General features: G+C 43.9%; 1 protein-coding gene across 3 annotated transcripts in view; it reads right to left on the bottom strand.

The window, feature by feature from the left end:
• The window catches only part of SIPA1L3 (signal induced proliferation associated 1 like 3), a 292,368-nt gene that overhangs the window by 100,700 nt on the left and 175,251 nt on the right, over nt 1-16,417 (bottom strand). For all 3 annotated transcript variants that reach the window (XM_030217319.1, XM_030217321.1, XM_030217320.1), the window contains 3 exons: nt 14,282-14,439; nt 12,426-13,002; nt 8,463-8,737 (listed from right to left, as the gene is read on the bottom strand). In XM_030217319.1, the coding sequence (XP_030073179.1) occupies nt 8,463-8,737; nt 12,426-13,002; nt 14,282-14,439 (1,010 nt within the window). The remainder of the gene's footprint in view (nt 1-8,462; nt 8,738-12,425; nt 13,003-14,281; nt 14,440-16,417) is intronic.

Genomic DNA, 16,417 nt, shown 5'->3' with positions numbered 1-16,417 from the left:
TAACTACCCTCCTCCACTGAGAATACTGGCCACGCAATCCTACTCTCTGCTTCCTATCTTTCAACCAGTTCTTAATCCATAATAATACCCTACCTCCGATTCCATGACTCTGCAATTTCTTCAGGAGTCTTTCGTGCGGCACTTTGTCAAACGCCTTCTGAAAATCCAGATATACAATATCAACCGGCTCCCCATTGTCCACATGTTTGCTTACCCCCTCAAAAAAATGCATTAGATTGGTGAGGCAAGACTTCCCTTCACTAAATCCGTGCTGTTACAATACTACAAACTAATAAGACAACACAAAATACATTCCATGACAAACATGTCTACATTCCACACCCACCAACACATGGAGTATATAAACAAATGTATCATAGTAAGAATCCTCTAGTCACCATCTATGCTAGTTGCTATTCAGAGGGTTGAGTAAACAACCACCTTTTACACAAACATAAGAATTATATACTCTTCTCTACTAAGCTGCTTTGGCACAGCACACAAGCAGGTCCTTTCTCTGGTCAACGATCCTGCCTGTTTTACAGGGGGACCATCAGAAAACCTTCTAGAATATACCTGTGCAAACATTCTTGCAGATACACCAGCCCAGGTTTATGAATTGCTTTCAATGCCAAAAACATGTTCATGAAATTGGAGAGAGCTTGGGGTTGGGTCTTGGCAGAGTCATAAAATATTTTGGGATGTGGGGGGAGGGGTAATATTCTGAAGTTCCTAACTTTAGAGGGGTAGTAGGATCTAGTAGTAGGTTGAGGGGAAGGGGGAGGTTGTCTCCAGAAGTGGGAAGGGAGGTGGCAGATAGAAGAGGAGGTCTTTGGATTCACGTGGGAGCACAGTGCGGTTAACTCTGCATGACACAGAGGAGTATGTTTTGATAGTGGGAAAGTGGAGGAGAGAAAGACAGAAGATTACAGGGGATAAAATATTGCAATGGTTGAAACAGGATTTCTGGATTCAGGGTATGCTGGAAGCAAATTTTACTCTGTTCTCTGTAATGCTAGATTTGTATGTACCTGTTTGAATAACTGAAGAACGATATTTGAATGTAAATGTTAAAATCATAGCCTTAAAGATGTTATACTGTATTGGTAGCCAATGCAATTGTTCCTATACATTATCAAAAATCCAGCTAAATGACTAACAAATAGAGTATTTTTCACCACCATCAAAAAATCCATCTCTGCTTATACCCTAAAATGTTCTATTACGTATTGTGTTGACATTGTAAGTAGTATACCGGTGATGGCGAACCTATGGCACGCATGCCAGAGAGGGCACACGGAGCCCTCTCTGTTGGCACGCGCGCCGCCGGTCACCTCACCCGAGACTTTCAGCCCTCCACCCACCCGGTGTCAAGCATTCCTTCCTCCCTCCCTCCCTCCCACCCGGCACCAGCCCGCCCGGCCTCCATTCCTCCCTCCGAACCCGAAGAAATTTAAAAAAGTCTTCCCTTGTCCGAGTAGGCGGTGTCAGCATCAGCAGTAGCAGCGAAAAGCGTGCTGCTGGTTCGGCGCGTCTTCAGCCTTCCGTCTCTCAAGCTCTCTGGTCCCGCCCTCATTTCCTGTTAGGGCGGGACCAGAGAGCTTGAGAGACGGAAGGCTGAAAACGTGCCGAACCAGCAGTATGCTTTTCGCTGCTACTGCTGATAATGTGGAGTCAAATATGACTCCAAAGCTCTTAGTTATTCTTTTAATGCTAAGGTTATAACATATGCCAAAAAAGGAGAAGGTGACTTTTACCCATAGCAGAACATTATTTGATAGCCAGAAACTATTGCTAATCCTCCAAACATAGGTTCTACTTCTTTTCCCAAGATGACATACAATTGTACATCATCTGCAAAGCTATGAAACTGGATCCTAACCTGTCCTGTTCTAACCTGTCTTTAGCAATAATGCCAAAGCAGAGATTAAAAATATAACACTTGCGATACAAAGCCCTGTGACATTCCAGAAGGCATCACAGACAGTGATGAGCTAATGAGATTATCTCCTTCAATCACTAGGGTGCATTATTCCAAGATCTGGCACACTGCAGCAAAGCTGCCAAGTTACCTGGACCCAGAAGGGAACCTAAGGCTAACCCTCCTGTTGAGCTTACATCCCAATGCTATCCATTGAAATCAGTGCTGAAGGTCCCATAATGCATTAGGATAGGGTTTTCAGAAATCCTGAAATGGCCTAAAATCTCCCTCTTAGTAAGACTGCTATTTTTTATAGTGCTACGGGTTATACACAGCATTGTACATTCCCTTTCCTCCTTTCCTGAAGTTACTATTGAGGAAACTACACTTCTCCTTTCTTCCTTAAAATGTACCACCTGTTCCTCTGATCCCATTCCCACCCACCTTCTTAATGCCATCTCTCCTACTCTTATTCCTTTTATCTGTCACATTCTCAACCTCTCACTTTCCACTGCGACTGTCCCTGCTGCCTTTAAACATGCTGTGGTCACACCTCTCCTTAAGAAGCCTTCACTTGACCCTACTTGTCCCTCTAATTACCGACCCATCTCCCTCCTTCCTTTTCTCTCCAAATTACTTGAGCGTGCTTGTTCACCGCCGCTGCCTTGATTTTCTCTCCTCACATGCTATTCTTGACCCATTACAATCTGGTTTTCGCCCTCTCCACTCAACCGAAACTCATTCTTCTTGATCTTTCCGCTGCTTTTGACACTGTCGATCACAGCATACTTCTCGATACCCTGTCCTCACTTGGATTCCAGGGCTCTGTCCTTTCCTGGTTCTCTTCCTACCTCTCCCTCCGCACCTTTAGTGTTCACTCTGGTGGATCCTCTTCTACTTCTATCCCTCTGCCTGTCGGCGTACCTCAGGGTTCTGTTCTTGGTCCCCTCCTCTTTTCTATCTACACTTCTTCCCTTGGTTCATTAATCTCATCCCATGGCTTTTCCTACCATCTCTATGCTGATGACTCCCAAATCTACCTTTCTACCCCTGATATCTCACCTTGCATCCAAACCAAAGTTTCAGCGTGCTTGTCTGACATTGCTGCCTGGATGTCTCAACGCCACCTGAAATTAAATATGACCAAAACCGAGCTTCTCATTTTCCCCCCCAAACCCACCTCCCCGCTCCCCCCCTCCCTCCCCCCGTTTTCTATTTCTGTTGATGGCTCTCTCATTCTCCCTGTCTCCTCAGCTCGAAACCTTGGGGTCATCTTTGACTCTTCTCTCTCCTTCTCTGCTCATATCCAGCAAACCGCCAAGACCTGTCGTTTCTTTCTTTACAACATCCGTAAAATCCGCCCCTTTCTTTCCGAGCACTCTACCAAAACCCTCATCCACACCCTTGTCACCTCTCGTTTAGACTACTGCAATCTGCTTCTTGCTGGCCTCCCACTTAGTCACCTCTCCCCTCTCCAGTCGGTTCAAAACTCTGCTGCCCGTCTCATCTTCCGCCAGGGTCGCTTTACTCATACTACCCCTCTCCTCAAGACCCTTCACTGGCTCCCTATCCGTTTTCGCATCCTGTTCAAACTTCTTCTACTAACCTATAAATGTATTCACTCTGCTGCTCCCCAGTATCTCTCCACACTCGTCCTTCCCTACACCCCTTCCCGTGCACTCCGCTCCGTGGATAAATCCTTCTTATCTGTTCCCTTCTCCACTACTGCCAACTCCAGACTTCGCGCCTTCTGTCTCGCTGCACCCTACGCCTGGAATAAACTTCCTGAGCCCCTACGTCTTGCCCCATCCTTGGCCACCTTTAAATCTAGACTGAAAGCCCACCTCTTTAACATTGCTTTTGACTCGTAACCACTTGTAACCACTCGCCTCCACCTACCCTCCTCTCTTCCTTCCCGTTCACATTAATTGATTTGATTTGCTTACTTTATTTATTTTTGGTCTATTAGATTGTAAGCTCTTTGAGCAGGGACTGTCTTTCTTCTATGTTTGTGCAGCGCTGCGTATGCCTTGTAGCGCTATAGAAATGCTAAATAGTAGTAGTAGTAGTAGTAATTGTACAGTGGGGGAAACCTATCCAGGTACAATTTGTCCCTGTAAAGAGTTTATAGTCTAAGTGAGTACCAGAAACAAAACGGAGAGTGCCTTTCCAAAGGTTGCGAGCAGTGTTCACGGCAGGAACAGGATTTGAGCTCTGGCTCAAACCATTGCTCTAATCACTAGGCAACTTGTCTTGGAACTGGGTAGTTTGGCAGTTCTGCTGGAGGGCCAGAACCAGGGGCGTAGCTAGGTGGGGCCACGGGGGCATGGGCCCCCACAGATATAGCCCTGGCCCCATTTCACCTCCCCCTCTGTCAGATACCTTTGTTGACGGGGGTCCCCAACCCCCGCCAGCCGGTCCGCTTCAGAACCGGTCTCTGGCGTGTTGCTGATCTGTTCTGTGAGTCCTGACGTCCTGCATGTAGAAACGTGCAGGACATCGGGACTCAAAGAAACAGAATCCACATCGGTGAATGCGCCAGACTTGGAGACCGGCGCTGAAGGGGACTTTGGCTGGCGGGGTTTGGGGACCCCCGTAAGCAAAGGTACCTGGAGGTGGGCAGGGGAAGACTGGCAGCAGTGAAGGGGGGGGGGTCGAAAGGGACGGGGGGAGGGATGGCGGCGGCAGGAAGGGGGTCAAAGGTTGCGGGGGGGGGGTATTGGTGGCGCCGGGGGGGGGGGGGGGCTAAAACATGCCCCCTCACCTCGGGCTCTGGAACCTCCTCCCACCAAAGTCTGGCTACGCCCCTGGTCAGAACACTGATACCGAATGATCCAAGCCAGGTTTGTTAAACATATGACCCACAGGTGCAAGTCGCAGTATCTAATAAGCATTCTAAATTTAACATCTGGTTAATTACATAATGTAAATTTGGCTCCTAAGTAATTGTAATGGAGAGAATAATGAGGATGAATATTTTAGTGCAGACCATGAATTTGACATACTTGATCTAAGGTGATGTTCAGGGAGGTTTGATACAATCGATCATAACACTGCCACTAAGCAAGCAAGTTTCCAGATTGAAAATGAACTCTTGCTCATAAGAGGCAAACACTCAGTAGAATAACTTCTTAAGCAAACTGACTGCACAGATCACGGATTTCAGATCTCCCCCTAGTTTAGACAGGTTTTCAGGATTACTACACCAACTATCCATGAGATAAGTTTGCATACATTGTATGTAAATCTCTCTCATGCATACTCACTGATATAAAGCCTGAACGCCTGACTGGCTATGTGTCCCTCCAGGAGAGGGTTGAGAAGCACTAACCTAGGTAATTCTTCAATTACCATTTCCAGCTCTCAGTGACTCAGGGGCCAATGCACAATGGCACCTGTTAAATACGAGTGCCACGGCAAAATTTACCGGGTCGCAAACAGTGACTGATGCACAAAGGGGATCGCATGAAAAATGAGATGCACAGATTCCCTTTTGGGCATTGGTCATCGTTTGCGACTCAGAGCTATCAAATGCATTTGCCAGAGTGTTTTTTTACAGTTGTGTGCAGGGGGGCGGCAGGAAAGCTTGAGAGGGCTTCCACTGGAATCCAGCGGATCCCCCTCTCGAGACCCTCCATGCCACTCAAACTCCCTGGTGGTCTAGTGACCCTCAGCCTCTTCCACCAAATAATCCCTGGTGGTCCAGTGGACCTACACCTCCCTCTTCCCAGTACGTCCAGTAGACCTACCCCTCTTCCTCCCAGTACCTTAAAAAGTTGGAGGCAGGAGTAAAAACGCCTCCCTCTGGAACTGACCAAAACAAAATGGCGGCACCCAGCCCTTGCCCAGTGGGGGCTGGGGCAGGGTCCACTGGACCACTAGGGAATTGTTACTTCGGGGGAGGGGGGGTGGAAGGGGAGAGGAGGGGAGCACAAGCAGGCAAATTTGTGTTTCCTTCCTCTCCGACAGCTTCAGAGCAGCCCTAAAATTAGCTTGTTAAAGCCAGGTGCTCTGGAGCTGTGCATCATCTAGAATGATCATTAGAATACTAATGAGCTCACTGTAATACATTTGAATAGGGTTCTCGGTGGCTGCTAATGGCACACATGCTAAATAACATTTGCTTTAGACTGCTACAACCAGTCTAAAGCAAACGCTGACAGCACAGTAAGCTTTGTGCATCGGGCCCTCAGGGCTGTACTAGACAGAATCTCAAACAAACAGTTTCCACAGGGAGAGGCTCACTATGGCTGCTGTTAAAACACATGCTGTGAAACTTTTCTATGCAAAAATGCCTTATTTTTCAGATCCCACAGGCTCTTTGACCCATAAAATTATCTATGGGTTTGCCCCGGAGTATATGCACCCCTTGATCGACCTCCCGCCCAGGAATGCCAACCCTGCTGCTCGTTCCTTCCTCCACCTTCACTTCCCAAACTGTAAGGGTGTCAAGAGGATCTTCGCCTCATCTTTCCGCTATTGGAGTCCTAAGCACTGGAATTCTCTCCCGCAACACCTTAAAACTCAAGCGGACCACACCCTCTTCAAGAAGTTGTTGAAGACCTACTCCTCACTTTATACCGCTGCTTGATGCACCCTCCCTGGCTCCTACCCTGCTAGTTCGCCCTGTTAGATGCTTCTCCCCCTGCATACTCCTTGTATATTCTTCTAAGTTTTCCTATTCTGTATTTTATTTAATGTTTGTAAGCCACATTGTGCCTGCATGAGTGGGAAAATGTGGGATATAAGTGAACAATAAATAAATAAAATCTCCCCCCCCCCCCACCCAACTGAAGAATGATATTCAATAAATGTGCAAGAAAGATTAAGGTTAATTCTTGGACCCCCTTCGAATGATACAACTGTCCTTGACTATCTAGATCCAGCCGTTAAGGCTTCTACCTATTCCGACTACTGCAGCTGTTCGCAAGGAGTCTATGCGCTTATGGGTGTCCTCCGTGCGAGGATCTCCGCTGTGGAATAGTTTGCCAATTTAACTATGGGACGAACAAGATTTTTTTTGAAGTTTTGAAACAAATTGAAGGTTCAGCTATATCAGCTTTTTAATAAAATTTCTTCATGCAATTAACTATTAACACAGATGGTTTTAACTACTGTATTGTTCTTGTAATGTGTAATATTGTGATTGTGGAGAAAGTACCTGCAAATGTAAACCACTGTGGTTTTACTACAAAAGGCAGTGAATCAGTGTATCAAGAATATAATAGTAACAACAATGATTGTAAACCGCCCATGAGTATACAGTAAACTTAATAAATGAAATAACTATTTGGTCTCGTGTCTCTATGGTAGTTTCCTAAGTCCTAAATAATCACTACACCATGCAAACTAATGGGGTCCTTTTACTAAGGTGCGCTGAAAAATGGCCTGTGGTAATGTAGGCGTGTGTTCTGGGTGCGCACAGATCCATTTGTCAGCACGCCTGCAATAAATGCCTTTTTAAAAATTTTTGCCGAAAATAAACGTACGGCTAAATCAAAACTGGCGCCCGTCCATTTTGGTTCTGAGACCTTACCACCAGCCATTGACCTAGCAGTAAAGACTCATGCGGGTAACCAGGCGGTAATGACCTATGCGCGTCAAATGCCACTTGGCGAGTTTGAAAACAAAAATTATTTTTTTGGACGCGCGTATCGGACGTGCGCCAAAAATGAAATTTCCACAGAAGCACGCGATAGCCAGGCAGTAACTCCATTTTGGCACATATTGAGCGGGCATAGACGCTTACACGGCTCAGTAAAAGGGCCCTTAATATGTTTATTAAGTGGAGTAGAGGAGTAGCCTAGTGGTTAGTGCAGTGGACTTTGATCCTGGGGAACCGAGTTCGATTCCCACTGCAGCTCCTTGTGACTCTGGGCAAGTCACTTAACCCTCCATTGCCCCTGGTACAAGATAAGTACCTGAATATATGTAAACCGCTTTGAATGTAGTTGCAAAAACCTCAGAAAGGCAGTATATCAAGTCCCACTTCCCTTTCCCCCTGTCCCTTATGACATCACAATATCAGAAGTGAGCCAAGTATCGGGCAATCAAGCCATTGTGACATCACTGATGAGGTTGGCTCTTATTGGTGGAATGAGTGGAGGCGTAGCCTAGTGGTTAGTGCAGTGGACTTTGATCCTGGGGAACTGAGTTCGATTCCCACTGCAGCTCCTTGTGACTCTGGGCAAGTCACTTAACCCTCCATTGCCCCTGGTACAAAATAAGTACCTGAATATATGTAAACCGCTTTGAATGTAGTTGCAAAAACCTCAAAAAGGCAGTATATCAAGTCCCATTTCCCTTTATCCATTCGAAATCCAGATGAACATACAGTGAAATAGATCCACTGGGAAAAAGCAGACTTTACAGACCTGCTGAATTTAGTCTCAAATAAACTATATTGTAGATGATCTTATACACACAAGCTGCCTGCCTTGGATTCTGAGATGTGACTGGAGATCAGGAAGATACCGAGACTGTAAACAAGATGCCCTTTTACATATATTCTGCAGCATGAACACTTCAAAATGTGTCTTACCTTCGAGGATCCCCGTTCTCATGTGGTGGTACGATGACCACCTTCACAGTGACGGAGGTGCGCAGCAGGTCGATCATCTGGTCATGAGTCAGTGTCACCACAGCAACCTTGCAGATCTCAACTAGGCGGCTGCCCTGCCGCAGTCCCGCTTGCCATGCAAAGCCATAGTCTTCTACTTCCGTTACAGTGCCATCGAACTTCACGTGGAAGCCAAGCTGACCCAAGCCATTCCGCCTCAGTGTCATATCAACCGTTTCACAGCCTGTGGTCACAATCTAAAGAGTCAAAGGGTCAGAATGGGTACAACAGCTATAGAAATTCTAGCCCCCAAAACTTACAATATGCATTCTTATGAATCAGGCAGTTCCCTATCAGAGGACTTCCCATATTCTGTACCAGATCTCCATCTAAAGAATCACATCAAATATGGAAACTGGATATTGTGGAAATTAAAAAAAATTCCATATGTGGACATAATCTTCTGCGTCTCATACATCGCATACACCATCAGCCTCATAAAACAGGAACAAATAGGTTGGTAGTTAGATTTACAAAGTTGATATGAGATAAAATGATTTTTAAGTCATAGTATCCAATTACAGGTGAACTACAGGAAACTGTGAGACAGTGAGCCTGCTGTTTCATGGTGATACTAAGCCCTTTTCATTAACACAGACTCCATAGCAAAGTCACTGTCTCATTCACGCATTTTTCCAAGGACAGGATTAATATAGACACATTGCACTACCCAACACAAAGAAATGCCATGTGCTGGTGATTATAGTCATGAGGTGGTGGCTGGAAAGCTCTATAAACTCAGTGCCTGCTTTCCACCTCTAGCAAATTACTGGACAAAGCCTCCAGAAATTTCTGGGGATATTCATGAATGGATTGCCTATTCATGAATATTTCCAGATATTACAGCAAAAGTAGAGGCTGACAAATGCGCAAACCAATAGGGAGATAATCTCAAAAAACAGTTTATTCAGAATATTCATATCAATATCAAGGACCCGACACAGTCCGTGTTTCGGCGCCAAAGCGCCTGCCTCAGGGGTCACAATCAACTTTCTCTGAGAAGAAGCTGATAGGCTTAAATTCCTTTATGTAGGCAAGTTAATCCACAGAGAGAACAAAAGAACAGCCAACCGATCGGATTAACTTGTTCTCTCTGTGGATTAACTTGCATACATAAAGGAATTTAAGCCTATCAGCTTCTTCTCAGAGAAAGTTGATTGTGACCCCTGAGGCAGGCGCTTTGGCGCCGAAACACGGACCGTGTCGGGTGCTTGATATTGATATGAATATTCTGATTAAACTGTTTTTTGAGATTATCTCCCTATTGGTTTGCGCATTTGTCAGCCTCTACTTTTGCTGTTTTGCTTTGACTTTCCGTGGAGGCTCCTCCTGTCTTCTTGGATTTGCTATTTCCAGATATTATTCATGGGGATATTCATGGAGGAGTAGTTTAGTGGTAAGAGCATAAGTCGAGAACCAGGGACATCAGGGTTTAAAATTGCAGAAGTCATGGACCTGTCATGGTCTCAGATACAAGCTCAGATTGTAGATCCTCTGGGGGACAGGGAGATACCTGAATGTTGATATGCTTTGAGTTTCAGTGAAATGTTCAAGGCTGAATACCAATAAGCACAAACAGAAAAGAATAAAATTCATATGTTCTTTTTCAGGCTTAATCCAAGCTCTGCCATAATCTGTATGTTCCAATAAGCACAAATAGAAAAGAATAAAACCCATATGTTTTCAGGCTTGATCCAAGCTCTGCCATAATCTGTATGTTGAAGTCAGGACTCAAAAAATTCCAGACACCAGATCACCCAAAAATGTTGCCATGGAACCTGGCTTTTCATGCCCCCAATGCATTCTCCACCAGAACAGTTGTTCCTTCAGGTCCATTAACTCATGGCGGTCAGCAAGTTTGTGCTGCCTGGTGTTCTGAGATTGAGCTGTATGGCACCCACACACTCGCACTAACACAGTGAGTGGTACAGACCTGAAGGAACAGTTGCTCTGGCGGCAGTAGCATAGCCAGCAAGATGAGGGGCATTTGATTGACTTGTGTGGCTGGCTTAAGACAGCTGGAACTGGCCTGCTGGGGTAGGGGGTTAACTAAAGCTGGTTTACTGTGAGTGACAGGCTAGTAGGAAAGTGGGAGGTGGGGAGGGAGGCACAAGAGGTGCCATGGTGACAGCTGAAGTTAAAAAAAAAATGAGGGCACTAGCGTACTTAACAGCATGCTTGTGGAGGGGGGGGTGGGATTTACTAATTTTTGTTTCCTGCCAAAGGATCAGAATGGGAAAAACCTTAGTAAATCAAGCCCTACAGAAAACCTGGAAAGGGAAACTAAATGTTGTATTTCCCAGACCCCACCTAACAATCTCTAGTAAACATCTTTGGTTTGTCTATAAAGCGATATATATTAAATAAACCTAAAAGTTGAAACTTAAAAACTAGTTCCTATACACAAAGGAAATTTATCAAGTGTTGCCACTGGTTTTTTTTTTTTTTTTTTTTGGGGGGGGGGGGGGGGGGAGAAGACAGTGAGAGGAGGGAAGGCAGTGGGGTTGGGTGGGGAATTGCACATTGGGTTGGGTGGGGTATTATGGTTGTGGAAGTGTGATTTTCTCTACAGGTCCCGTTTCTTAATACAATAAAAAAAATTTATGTATTACAAAAAAAAAAATCATCAAGACCTGGTTTAAGACCTCAGGAGGAGTCAATATCTCCATGTGTTAGTGGTACAGTAATGAATCTTTTCAACATAAAAATACCATTCCAGATCTAGCACAAAGTACATTTTAAGACGTTATACCACTTGCTAACCCCCCCTCCCCCTCCCAGTACAGGCATATAATGCGGATATGAAGAGAACACTTAAGCACTGTGTATGCGACTGCCTGGGAATAGCAGACTTCTGGACCACTGCTAGAACTCGTATCTGCGATGCTAGAACACTGGCTGATTAAAGACCCTCGGATATGTCTGTTGGATAAGGCAATCGAGTTGCATGTGAGAAATAGCACAAGTTTGTATAGAAAGCTTGCTTGATAGCAAAACATTGTATTTTACTACACTGGATCAGTGACCACCCTTCCGATTTGGTTCTGTGGAAAAACCAGATGCATGACTCTCTTGTCCTCCTTCTCCTCCACTGCTAACTCCAGGCTTCGCTCCTTTTCTCTCACGGCACATTATGCCTGGAATAGACTTCCTGGACCTATATGTCTAGCTCCATCTCTACCTGTTTTCAAATCTATGCTGAAAACCCACCTTTTCACTGCTGCTTTTAGCTCCTAGCCACAATTGCCCTCCCCTTGTCCCTTCCTCCCTTCTCACCCATTACTTCCCTCACCCGTAACTGTCTTGTTTGTCTGTATTACTTAGATTGTAAAAGTTCTTTTGAGCAGGGACTGTCTCTTTGTATCAGGTGTTCAGCGCTGCGTGCGTCTGGTAGCGCTATAAAAATGTTAATAATACTGACTAATAGAGTATGTCAGATGCAATGGGGAGAAAGGCCAACCCCCCCCCCCCCCCCCCTTGAAAACAAAAAGCAATTTTAGAATCTGTGATGTGTGTTTGTAGTGCATGGCTAAACAATTTGGAAGTGTTAACAAAGGGGATAGGGATTGCTGGGGAGAAGGAGGAGGAAAGGGGGTAATGGGGTAGAGGGATGGGGGATTCTAATTGTTCTTTTCTTTAAAAATTTTAGATGTTAATATACACGGTCATATCTGAGCATGGAGATCTTTTGTTGTGGAAGTGTAGATGTATGTTCATTTACTGGAATGGCAAAACGATTTAAACAAATACCATTCCATTATCATGGGGAGAACTCCCGTGAAACGCAGAGGGAGAAAAAAATGCCCATGCAATTTCCAGTAAACTTTGGAAAATATGCTTTTCTGATAAACCAAAAAGGAAGCATCTTACTGAATAAATTCTCACCTTTAATCTTTGCACAATCACCTTGATATCTTCAGAGTTGCTGTCCCGGACACGTATTAGAATATGATCCCCTTTCCCGTAAAAGATCTTAATGGTAAATATATCTGGGGTCCAGCCAATCACATCTTCGCAGAAGCAGTTGAAGACCACCTCCTTTGAGCTCTGCTCAAGCAGCACAATGAACTCATTGGAGATACCCAGGACGCATTCTATTTCTACAGCTTGTGCAAAATCTTGTGCATAGATGTGCCAGGCAATGGCACCCACGCTGTAAAGCTCTGCTCCCAGCCGTGGCTTCATCTTCTCTTTCTTTTTGGATGTCAGCGAAATGAGGTTGAATTTGAAGGTGGAGTCTATAGGCGTGTTAGTCACAGAGTTCTCGGCTAGGTCTTTGAGGTATTCCTGTCTAGTGCGGGTGGCCATGGTGTGGAACTTGTCTGACTTGTGGGCTGCATTTTCAGCATTTATCATCTTGGCCAGCAAGAAGTCTCTGAAGACGTCGGATTTGCGGAAAGTAATGCCACTGGGAACTGGGGGACCAAACGGTGGAACATCTTTGGATCGTGTCACAGCCACACTTTCAGAAGAAAAGAAAACACAGATTAGAGAGCGCAAGGTCCAGCTTTGCTTTGACCTGGATACATACGCAAATGCCTTCTCCAGAAGAGGGAGCCCTGCTAAAGTACACTGAAGGATGGTTTCCTTTTCTGTACACAATGCAATTATTACACCTCAGAGTAACTGATGACACTGGCAGGCTCTTAATCGGATGTCTTTCGCTCACTGATCCACTTGGCCAGCAGCGTACCGAGGGCAGGGTAGTGGGGGCAATCTGCCCTGGTGTATGTTGCAGGAGAGGTGCAGGGTGCTGCCATGTGGCTGTTGGCTCCGTGGGTTCCCTGTCCCTCTGATGTTATTTCCTGTTCTGGGGCAGAGGGAAAAGGGAACTGGCGGAGCCGACAGCCACGAAGCTGCTACCAACAAATAATGCACATGGGGAGGGAGGGGGGAGTGTGTTTTGAGGCAATGTACCCAGTGGAGGGGGGGGGACACAACGCTGCACAAAGGGGGTGGGGAGGGGGTGCGCAGCAGCGATCTGCCCCATGTGGCAGCTGACCAAGGAACACCACTGCACTTGGCTTTTTTATGCCCCAGAATTTCTCAATCATATAACTAGCTATCCATCAGTAGTTAATTTTCCACAGTATTTATGCCATCTGGCTGATACCTTTTCTATCTGTTCAGCCACATTTTTGTCCATAAAATGCTTTCTATGTCAAATTGTCCGTGTCATTTAGATGCCAATAATGACAGCATGTTCAAAGATAATAATTCACCTTCATTTTATATTTATGGACAGTCTGAAGTCCACCCTCCCCCCCCCCCCCCCCCCCCCCCCGTAAATAAATGCCCTGCATGCCCCCTTCCCGTTTCACTGAAATTTCAAGGCAGCCAATTACCAAGCCCAGTAGCAGTAGTTCCAGCTGAATGATCAGCATTAGACCACAGCAGACTATGAACCAGCTATCTTTCCCAGTAATAATGGACACCATTCATCAAAATCTAGCCAGCCCATCACATTCATGAGCTTTGCATTTTGTGGCTTCAACAACTGTTCTGGCCTGAGTAACAGCATAAACCCTTCTTCCAACAGACACAATCTACAGGAGTCATATGTATAACATACTTAAGCCCCAGAAATACTGCCATCTGGCAAGAATAAGCTAACTTGAATTTCCAGCATGGTCTCCCCTCTAAATTTTTATCCAAGACAAAATGCGTGAAGAATGCACAACTGTGACAAGTGATGCTTTTGTGCTAACTTTTTATAACACTATTCTCATTTTCAGGCTTACCTATAGCAAACATTGTCAGTGCAAGGGTCGATGGCTCGGACAATGATAAAGACATGCTGGAAATGGGATCGGATGTTCTGGGGAGTGAAAGGCAGTGTTCCTGGTTCTTGAAAGATAATTGTCACAATGTCATTTCCTATGTGACGCTTCCTTAGCAGCTGACAGCATAAAGAAGAAAAACAAGCACACACCAAGATGTTAGTAACTTACACAAATCTAAAGGCCAGTAAGAGTGCATTTTATACACCTATTAAATTCCTTTTCTTTTACTTTCAAAGTAAGCATGCACCATTTGTATTAAAGTCTGGTATATGACCCATCGATATAAAAAATACAGAATATGCATAATTTCCACTGGTATTGAAACATCTTAGTTTTGTTCCCGACTTGTTATACTTAACATCAGAGATTAAGTTTTAAAATATCATGTTATTTTTCACAAATGGCTCCCATAACATTTACAAATGAGTTGGAAGATCAATCTCATTAGGGTCATTTAGCCACAAAACATTAACACACAAGACAAGACTGCAGGGAGGTGAGTTGTCAAAGCTTTATTATACCTGTTAAGCAAAGTTAAGTACCTGTAACAGATGTTCTGCGAAGACCATAGCATATCAGTCTCACACATTTACCATATAACAATAACAATCATATTACATTACCAAACGATCTGACGAAGAAGGGCAACCTTCGAAAGCTAATCAAGAAATGTATTAAGTTATGTCCAATAAAAAAGGTATCATCTTATTTTCTTTTCCATGTTTTATTTTGTTTGATTTCTATTGATAACCTGGGGAGGGGGAAAAAAACCTCAGCTTTCTAAGCATGTGCAGCAGTTTCCAACCTTTCGCTGCTCCATAGTGAGCATCAGTTTTGTAAGGTAAGTTAAAACAGACCATGTCCAGGAGGGGTGGAGGGAGAGGGCACCTGACTTGTGAACGACTGTATTCAGAGAACACCTGATACAGGCTAGCACACACAGGAGACTTGCTGGCTAAGTAATACTTAATCCTATTGAAAACTTATGGCTGATATCTTACTGCTAAGAACATTCAATTCAAACCCAATTTGCAAGAATATCTGATAATACTGATATTGCATTCTATTTTAATTATTTAATAATTTTTAAATATTTTGATTTTTTTAAAAACGTTTTAAACTTTGTAACAGCAATTTTTTTGAGGAAGGAAAAAAAGCCATGTGAATATCTTTATAAGTCTAAAAAAAACTAATTTATTTTCTGTAAACTATTCGCTTTAATTGTTTTCTTCTATATGAAATTCAAATTTATATTCTCCGATTAAAACCTTGGGACTTAGAGGACACTTATCTGTTTGAAAAGAAATTTCTTGCTCTATCGGTTTGCTGTATCAATAAGGACAACAAGCCGAGCAGCTGAGGTCTTTTCCTTACTAAAAAAAAAAAAAAAAAAAAAAAATCGCCGTTGCAAAGTTAAAAATTAAAAACATGTTTTTAAATCAAATTATTAAAAAATTATTAAATAATTAAAATAGAACACAATATCAGTATTATCAGATATTCTTGCAAATTGGATTTGAGTTAAGGAATACTTAACAAATGGGAAACACAGCAACAGGACAGCAAACTGTTCTGGGGAGATAAAACTCCTTTTCTAAATAGAAAGCCAACCCTTAGTCATAAAACTGGGCCCTAAGGGAGCCCATGTTAGCTTTAACCCATCTCACAACCTAGTCCCTCAGGACACACCCAGCCAACAGAGTGGCTAGGCTGAGAACCCCTGCTTTAACCACTGCAAATTCCTTGACAAATGATCTACAACAAGTAGTTGTCAAACCTGTCCTGGAGGAATATGCATTATTCTTATAATGTTTGTTGACTTTAACCATAATCATATACTTGAAATTCTAACATTCATAAAATTAAAAAAAATTCTTTTAACCATCATATAAGATAATGTGTGTATAAGAGTGCTCAGTACCATCCCCATAATTCCTCTCAATTATTACTCTTACACGGGTTACAATTAGTTATATAATTAGCCACACTTTATCAACTACTCATATAGTACGCTAATTATTAATCATCATAATATGCACCGTAGCATTTATTACAAAATTCTCATACATCCACATACAGTTCTACCTATACACA

This window comes from Microcaecilia unicolor, chromosome 11 (assembly GCF_901765095.1).
Source record: "Microcaecilia unicolor chromosome 11, aMicUni1.1, whole genome shotgun sequence".
Taxonomy (NCBI): Eukaryota; Metazoa; Chordata; class Amphibia; order Gymnophiona; family Siphonopidae; genus Microcaecilia; species Microcaecilia unicolor.
This window is presented reverse-complemented; position numbering and strand designations above follow the sequence as displayed.